Source organism: Euprymna scolopes, chromosome 33, assembly GCF_053919585.1.
Source record: "Euprymna scolopes isolate OS-2025 chromosome 33, ASM5391958v1, whole genome shotgun sequence".
NCBI lineage: Eukaryota > Metazoa > Mollusca > Cephalopoda > Sepiida > Sepiolidae > Euprymna > Euprymna scolopes.
Window position 1 is genome coordinate 28,007,728 of NC_136514.1, and position 8,920 is coordinate 28,016,647.

General features: G+C 42.7%; 1 protein-coding gene across 1 annotated transcript in view; it reads right to left on the reverse strand.

The window, feature by feature from the left end:
- LOC145258176 (uncharacterized) overlaps positions 1-8,376 on the reverse strand; it is a 28,508-nt gene extending 20,132 nt beyond the window's left edge. Inside the window, exon 1 of the mRNA XM_080115998.1 lies at positions 8,228-8,376. Coding sequence (XP_079972124.1) covers positions 8,228-8,278 — 51 coding nt within the window. The 5' untranslated portion in view covers positions 8,279-8,376. The remainder of the gene's footprint in view (positions 1-8,227) is intronic.
- Between the last annotated feature and the right edge of the window lie 544 nt (positions 8,377-8,920).

An 8,920-nucleotide genomic window follows, 5' to 3' on the forward strand; every position in this document is an offset into this window, starting at 1 on the left:
AGAGAGAGACAAGACACAGAGAGAGAGAGAGACAAGACAGAGAGAGAGAGAGAGAGACAAGACAGAGAGAGAGAGAGAGAGAGACAAGACACAGAGAGAGAGAGAGACAAGACACAGAGAGAGAGAGAGAGACAAGACACAGAGAGAGAGAGAGAGACAAGACACAGAGAGAGAGAGAGAGACAAGACACAGAGAGAGAGAGACAAGACAGAGAGAGAGACAAGACAGAGAGAGACAAGACAGAGAGAGACAAGACAGAGAGAGACAAGACAGAGAGAGACAAGACAGAGAGAGAGAGAGACAAGTAAAGACAGACAGACAGAGACGAGACAAGTAAAGACAGACAGACAGAGACGAGACAAGTAAAGACAGACAGACAGAGACGAGACAAGTAAAGACAGACAGACAGAGACGAGACAAGTAAAGACAGACAGACAGAGACGAGACAAGTAAAGACAGACAGACAGAGACGAGACAAGTAAAGACAGACAGACAGAGACGAGACAAGTAAAGACAGACAGACAGAGACAAGTAAAGACAGACAGACAGAGACAGAGACAAGTAAAGACAGACAGACAGAGACAGAGACAAGTAAAGACAGACAGACAGAGACAGAGACAAGTAAAGACAGACAGACAGAGAGAGAGACAAGTAAAGACAGAGAGAGAGACGAGACAAGTAAAGACAGAGAGAGAGACGAGACAAGTAAAGACAGAGAGAGAGACGAGACAAGTAAAGACAGACAGACAGAGACGAGACAAGTAAAGACAGACAGACAGAGACGAGACAAGTAAAGACAGACAGACAGAGAGAGAGAGACAAGTAAAGACAGACAGACAGAGAGAGAGAGACAAGTAAAGACAGACAGACAGAGAGAAAGACAAGTAAAGACAGAGAGAGAGAGAGAGAGAGAGACAAGTAAAGACAGAGAGAGAGAGAGAGACAAGTAAAGACAGACAGAGAGAGAGAGAGAGAGACAAGTAAAGACAGACAGAGAGAGAGAGAGAGACAAGTAAAGACAGACAGAGAGAGAGAGAGAGACAAGTAAAGACAGACAGAGAGAGAGAGAGAGACAAGTAAAGACAGACAGAGAGAGAGAGAGAGACAAGTAAAGACAGACAGAGAGAGAGAGAGAGACAAGTAAAGACAGACAGAGAGAGAGAGACAAGTAAAGACAGACAGAGAGAGAGAGAGAGAGACAAGTAAAGACAGACAGAGAGAGAGACAAGTAAAGACAGACATACAGAGAGAGAGAGAGAGACAAGTAAAGACAGAGAGAGAGAGAGAGAGACAAGTAAAGACAGACAGACAGAGAGAGAAAGACAAGAGAGAGAGAGAGAGACAAGTAAAGACAGACAGACAGACAGAGAGAGACAAGTAAAGACAGACAGACAGAGAGAGAGAGACAAGTAAAGACAGACAGACAGAGAGAGAGAGACAAGTAAAGACAGACAGACAGAGAGAGAGAGAGACAAGTAAAGACAGACAGACAGAGAGAGAGAGAGACAAGTAAAGACAGACAGACAGAGAGAGAGAGAGAGACAAGTAAAGACAGACAGAGAGAGAGACAAGTAAAGACAGACAGACAGAGAGAGAGAGAGACAAGTAAAGACAGACAGAGAGAGAGACAAGTAAAGACGGACAGACAGAGAGAGAGAGAGACAAGTAAAGACAGACACCAGAGAGACCAGCAGAGACAGAGAGACTAGCAAAGACAGAGAGAGAGAGAAAAAAACCAGTAAAGAGAGAGAAAATAACCAGTAAAGAGAGAGAAAAAAACCAGTAAAGAGAGAGAAAAAAACCAGTAAAGAGAGAGAAAAAAACCAGTAAAGAGAGAGAAAAAAACCAGTAAAGAGAGAGAAAAAAACCAGTAAAGAGAGAGAAAAAAACCAGTAAAGAGAGAGAAAAAAACCAGTAAAGAGAGAGAGAGAGAAAAAAACCAGTAAAGAGAGAGAGAGAGAAAAAAACCAGTAAAGAGAGAGAGAGAGAAAAAAACCAGTAAAGAGAGAGAGAGAGAAACCAGTAAAGAAAGAGATCGGCCAGGAGAGAGAAAGAGATCGGCCAGGAGAGAGAAAGAGATCGGCCAGGAGAGAGAAAGAGATCGGCCAGGAGAGAGACAGAGATCGGCCAGGAGAGAGACAGAGATCGGCCAGGAGAGAGACAGAGATCGGCCAGGAGAGAGACAGAGATCGGCCAGGAGAGAGACAGAGATCGGCCAGGAGAGAGACAGAGATCGGCCAGGAGAGAGACAGAGATCGGCCAGGAGAGAGACAGAGATCGGCCAGGAGAGAGACAGAGATCGGCCAGGAGAGAGACAGAGATCGGCCAGGAGAGAGACAGAGATCGGCCAGGAGAGAGACAGAGAAAAAGAGATCGGCCAGGAGAGAGACAGAGAAACAGAGATCGGCCAGGAGAGAGACAGAGATCGGCCAGGAGAGAGACAGAGATCGGCCAGGAGAGAGACAGAGATCGGCCAGGAGAGAGACAGAGATCGGCCAGGAGAGAGACAGAGATCGGCCAGGAGAGAGACAGAGATCGGCCAGGAGAGAGACAGAGATCGGCCAGGAGAGAGACAGAGATCGGCCAGGAGAGAGACAGAGATCGGCCAGGAGAGAGACAGAGATCGGCCAGGAGAGAGACAGAGATCGGCCAGGAGAGAGACAGAGATCGGCCAGGAGAGAGACAGAGATCGGCCAGGAGAGAGACAGATCGGCCAGGAGAGAGACAGAGATCGGCCAGGAGAGAGACAGAGATCGGCCAGGAGAGAGACAGAGATCGGCCAGGAGAGAGACAGAGATCGGCCAGGAGAGAGACAGAGATCGGCCAGGAGAGAGACAGAGATCGGCCAGGAGAGAGACAGAGATCGGCCAGGAGAGAAACAGAGATCGGCCAGGAGAGAAACAGAGATCGGCCAGGAGAGAAACAGAGATCGGCCAGGAGAGAAACAGAGATCGGCCAGGAGAGAAACAGAGATCGGCCAGGAGAGAGAAAGAGATCGGCCAGGAGAGAGACAGAGATCGGCCAGGAGAGAGACAGAGATCGGCCAGGAGAGAGACAGAGATCGGCCAGGAGAGAGACAGAGATCGGCCAGGAGAGAGACAGAGATCGGCCAGGAGAGAGACAGAGATCGGCCAGGAGAGCGACAGAGAAACAGAGATCGGCCAGGAGAGAGACAGAGAAACAGAGATCGGCCAGGAGAGAGACAGAGAAACAGAGATCGGCCAGGAGAGAAACAGAGATCGGCCAGGAGAGAAACAGAGATCGGCCAGGAGAGAAACAGAGATCGGCCAGGAGAGAAACAGAGATCGGCCAGGAGAGAAACAGAGATCGGCCAGGAGAGAAACAGAGATCGGCCAGGAGAGAAACAGAGATCGGCCAGGAGAGAAACAGAGATCGGCCAGGAGAGAAACAGAGATCGGCCAGGAGAGAAACAGAGATCGGCCAGGAGAGAAACAGAGATCGGCCAGGAGAGAAACAGAGATCGGCCAGGAGAGAAACAGAGATCGGCCAGGAGAGAAACAGAGATCGGCCAGGAGAGAAACAGAGATCGGCCAGGAGAGAAACAGAGATCGGCCAGGAGAGAAAAAGAGATCGGCCAGGAGAGAAACAGAGATCGGCCAGGAGAGAAACAGAGATCGGCCAGGAGAGAAACAGAGATCGGCCAGGAGAGAAACAGAGATCGGCCAGGAGAGAAACAGAGATCGGCCAGGAGAGAGACAGAGATCGGCCAGGAGAGAAACAGAGATCGGCCAGGAGAGAAACAGAGATCGGCCAGGAGAGAAACAGAGATCGGCCAGGAGAGAAACAGAGATCGGCCAGGAGAGAAACAGAGATCGGCCAGGAGAGAGACAGAGATCGGCCAGGAGAGAGACAGAGATCGGCCAGGAGAGAGACAGAGATCGGCCAGGAGAGAGACAGAGATCGGCCAGGAGAGAGACAGAGATCGGCCAGGAGAGAAACAGAGATCGGCCAGGAGAGAAACAGAGATCGGCCAGGAGAGAAACAGAGATCGGCCAGGAGAGAAACAGAGATCGGCCAGGAGAGAAACAGAGATCGGCCAGGAGAGAGAAAGAGATCGGCCAGGAGAGAGACAGAGATCGGCCAGGAGAGAGACAGAGATCGGCCAGGAGAGAGACAGAGATCGGCCAGGAGAGAGACAGAGATCGGCCAGGAGAGAGACAGAGATCGGCCAGGAGAGAGACAGAGATCGGCCAGGAGAGCGACAGAGAAACAGAGATCGGCCAGGAGAGAGACAGAGAAACAGAGATCGGCCAGGAGAGAGACAGAGAAACAGAGATCGGCCAGGAGAGAAACAGAGATCGGCCAGGAGAGAAACAGAGATCGGCCAGGAGAGAAACAGAGATCGGCCAGGAGAGAAACAGAGATCGGCCAGGAGAGAAACAGAGATCGGCCAGGAGAGAAACAGAGATCGGCCAGGAGAGAAACAGAGATCGGCCAGGAGAGAAACAGAGATCGGCCAGGAGAGAAACAGAGATCGGCCAGGAGAGAAACAGAGATCGGCCAGGAGAGAAACAGAGATCGGCCAGGAGAGAAACAGAGATCGGCCAGGAGAGAAACAGAGATCGGCCAGGAGAGAAACAGAGATCGGCCAGGAGAGAAACAGAGATCGGCCAGGAGAGAAACAGAGATCGGCCAGGAGAGAAAAAGAGATCGGCCAGGAGAGAAACAGAGATCGGCCAGGAGAGAAACAGAGATCGGCCAGGAGAGAAACAGAGATCGGCCAGGAGAGAAACAGAGATCGGCCAGGAGAGAAACAGAGATCGGCCAGGAGAGAAACAGAGATCGGCCAGGAGAGAAACAGAGATCGGCCAGGAGAGAAACAGAGATCGGCCAGGAGAGAAACAGAGATCGGCCAGGAGAGAAACAGAGATCGGCCAGGAGAGAAACAGAGATCGGCCAGGAGAGAAAAAGAGATCGGCCAGGAGAGAAAAAGAGATCGGCCAGGAGAGAGACAGAGATCGGCCAGGAGAGAGACAGAGAAACAGAGATCGGCCAGGAGAGAGACAGAGAAACAGAGATCGGCCAGGAGAGAGACAGAGAAACAGAGATCGGCCAGGAGAGAGACAGAGAAACAGAGATCGGCCAGGAGAGAGACAGAGAAACAGAGATCGGCCAGGAGAGAGACAGAGAAACAGAGATCGGCCAGGAGAGAGACAGAGAGAGAAACAGAGATCGGCCAGGAGAGAGACAGAGATCGGCCAGGAGAGAGACAGAGATCGGCCAGGAGAGAGACAGAGAGAGAAACAGAGATCAGCCAGGAGAGAGACAGAGAGAGAAACAGAGATCAGCCAGGAGAGAAACAGAGATCAGCCAGGAGAGAAACAGAGATCAGCCAGGAGAGAAACAGAGATCAGCCAGGAGAGAGACAGAGATCAGCCAGGAGAGAGACAGAGATCAGCCAGGAGAGAGACAGAGATCAGCCAGGAGAGAGACAGAGATCAGCCAGGAGAGAGACAGAGATCAGCCAGGAGAGAGACAGAGATCAGCCCGGAGAGAGACAGAGATCAGCCCGGAGAGAGACAGAGATCAGCCCGGAGAGAGACAGAGATCAGCCCGGAGAGAGACAGAGATCAGCCCGGAGAGAGACAGAGAAACAGAGCTTGGCCAGGAGAGAGAGAGAGAGAGAGAGAGAGAGAGAGAGAGAGAGAGAGAGAAAGAGATCGGCCAGGGGAGAGAGAGAGAGAGAGAGAGAAAAAAAGAGAGAGGGAGAGAAAAAGAGAGAGAGAGAGAAAAAGAGAGAGAGAGAAAAAGAGAGAGAGAGAAAAAGAGAGAGAGAGAAAAAGAGAAAGAGAGAGAAAAAGAGAAAAAGAGAGAAAAAGAGAAAGAGAGAGAAAAAGAGAAAAAGAGAGAAAAGAGAAAGAGAAAAAGAGAAAGAGAGAAAAAGAGAAAGAGAGAGAAAAAGAGAAAGAGAGAGAAAAAGAGAAAGAGTTATCGGCCAGGAGAGAGTGAGAGAGATCGGCGAGGGGGGGGGGGAAAGGAAGAAATCGATAGAAATTGAATATCAACTTTAAATATTGAAAAAAAAATTAAACATTTAAAACGTAATTTTTAAAAAGATAAATATTTTTGTATTATAAATAATTTATATTTAAGAAAGCCAAGAAAATTGAATGCATAAAAAAAATATGACGAACGAGTACCGATCGTCAGAACTATTACTGCTTCCTTTAAAGGGACATCATTTTCCACACGTGGAAAATATGAAAGTTTATTAACTTTCTATAAACATTTTCATTTTGTAATAAAAGAATAATTTTAGTTTTATGAATTCCCCAAGTGAGTTACAGTTAACGGCAGGATTTAAAAGGATACCTGCCAGTAATATTGGGGAGAAGGGAAAAAAAAAAAAAAAAAAAAAACTGTGACCGTTTGCCATTGTTTTAAGGCGAGGATGTGCTTTCTCCAAGCAAACAAAAATAAACTTTTAAATTAAGGTTTACAGTTTTTATCTACTCAGAAAAACTATAAACTTTGATATGTGGTACACAAATGTCGAATAAATTCTGGGGGTTTTAACTGTAGAATGCGAACGGACCACTCGAGGAGAAAAAAAAAAAAAAGCGGGGAGGGGGTCCTCTGTCTATATACGGACTGCTGAAATATATCGCTTTTAGATAAAATTGGGTACTTCTGCAGAATACGGACCATGCTGAAATAACGCTATTATTTAGAAACTCATTCTAACGTGAAGGAAAAGAGCGTTCAGTGATTTCACCTAACGACATCGTAAAATTTGAATTTAACTTGAAAATATTATCTTTAAAAAAAGTACTATTTATTCTGCAGGGTTTTAATTCGATTTTTTGTTTTAAATTGTACCACCCTGAGATAAAAGTATTTTACTTTTAAATTTTGAAAATCCAAATTAAATTTTTTTTTTTTTGAACGCCATTTCGCCCCCCCCCCCCAGTTATTACAATAATATTTACATTTTAAAATCTGATATTGCACAAGGAATAAAAAAAGTTTGCATTATTTTGATGTGATTAAAAAAGGGAAATTGTGAAGTATCACGTTGAAGCTGATGATCACAGAAATATCTTAGTATACAAACGCCCTTTTTTAAATTGATATATAGAAATCAGATTCATTTAGTAAACGACAAATCGTATTCGAAAGGTTGTATAAATTGATAACTTTTATTTATTTATTTTTATCTAGCAAAAACAAAAGTATAATCGAAAATCAAACGAAGTCCCTATTCTCCAATAGAGTTTAAAATTTTTATTTTCATAATCGTACTAAAATATCCTCATGGAAAGAAAAAAATAATAATAATTAAAAATATAAATCAAAAATAAAACTTAAATACAATCATAATTTACCTAAAAAAAAAAAAATATTTTCTGTAAAATTGTTAGATTATATGGCCGCCAGCGATTAAAACAGAATTAAAGTTAGATTTGCTCAATACTTTAAAAAGTGAATAATAAAATTATTATTATTATTACTACTACTACTGCATAAGGAATAGTTAGGAATTAATCTTTTATTCAAAACAGTTCTTTTTAAAATTACCCTAGAAAATTGGATTTAATCCCACGCGAAACGTTTTTACACAAAGAATACATTTTCATTTAAAATATATATATATATATATATATATATATATATATATATATATATATAACACATGCACACTCATACGTCTTTTTCGTTTTCAAAAAAACATTTATACAAAAATAATCCTTTAGTTAACTTGCTTTATTAGAAATAAATTGCATTGTCCCGTTTACGCAGGTAGAATTCCAAGAAGAATGCATGCATGCGTGTGTGTGTATATATATATATATATAGGTAATTTTATGGAATCACTTCCGTCTCTAACTTTAAATAAATTTGCGTTTTTACTATAGGGAAAAAAAACCGTTTGGAAACGCGAATGATTTTATAAAATACATAGATTTGTATATCTATTAGTAATTTTCAAATAATATAATACATATTTATTGTGATTATTAGAAAGAAAATGATTTAAAAAAAAAAAAAAAAAAAGACTTTCTTCTAAGGAAGAACGCGCAGAGGTTTAGATATTTATAAATATGGCCGAATAAAGAAAAACGAAAACAGCGAAACAATTATATATCATTGGATATCGATTGTAATAGACACATTAATAAATAAGTGGAAATAGAAAATAAATAATATTGCTTTAGTTATTATTATTATTATTATTATTATTATTATTATATTAGATAAATCTCACCATCCTAGGTCTGTCATAATCGTCCATTGGATCAAACGGCATGTCTGACATCTGAAGTGGTTTTGGTCACGTGGTGAACGGTGAACGAAGAGCTCTCTCCTGGGACGAACTCAACTTTCTAAAGTGAAGGGGTGACTAGGATGCTAAATGATTAGTCACGTGATATACCCTTTTCCTCCTGGATAACTATTTTACTTAAATCGAATCGCCCTTCTTGAATATCATAAAAAGAGGGAGAAAGAGATATTGAGGAATTTAGATTAGATTTAGGAGTACAAAAGATTTTTTTAAATTTATTATTAGCACCCCCCCCCCCCCAAAAAAAACTACTTAATTATATATCGGTAAATCAGAAGAGTAGGCGACTCAAAGTGTTAGTTATAAATAAAAACAAACAAACTATATTTTTTTTTGCATAAAATAATAAATAAAATCGTCATTGTTTTAATGTTCCATCGGTTAGAATTTATTTTTACTTTTAGTATTTTCTTCTTTTTCGTTATTTTTTTTTTTTTTTAGAACAATAAAATATTTTTTTTATTTTGTCTGTTTACTGCGGAAATCGAGTTCACTATAAAGTATTAAGTATTTACTATTTAGTTATTAAATACGCACTGATGTTTTTTTTTTTCTTCATTTTTTTTTTTAATTGTTAATCGAATTTTTACCGAAAAAAAAATAAGGGAAAACTAA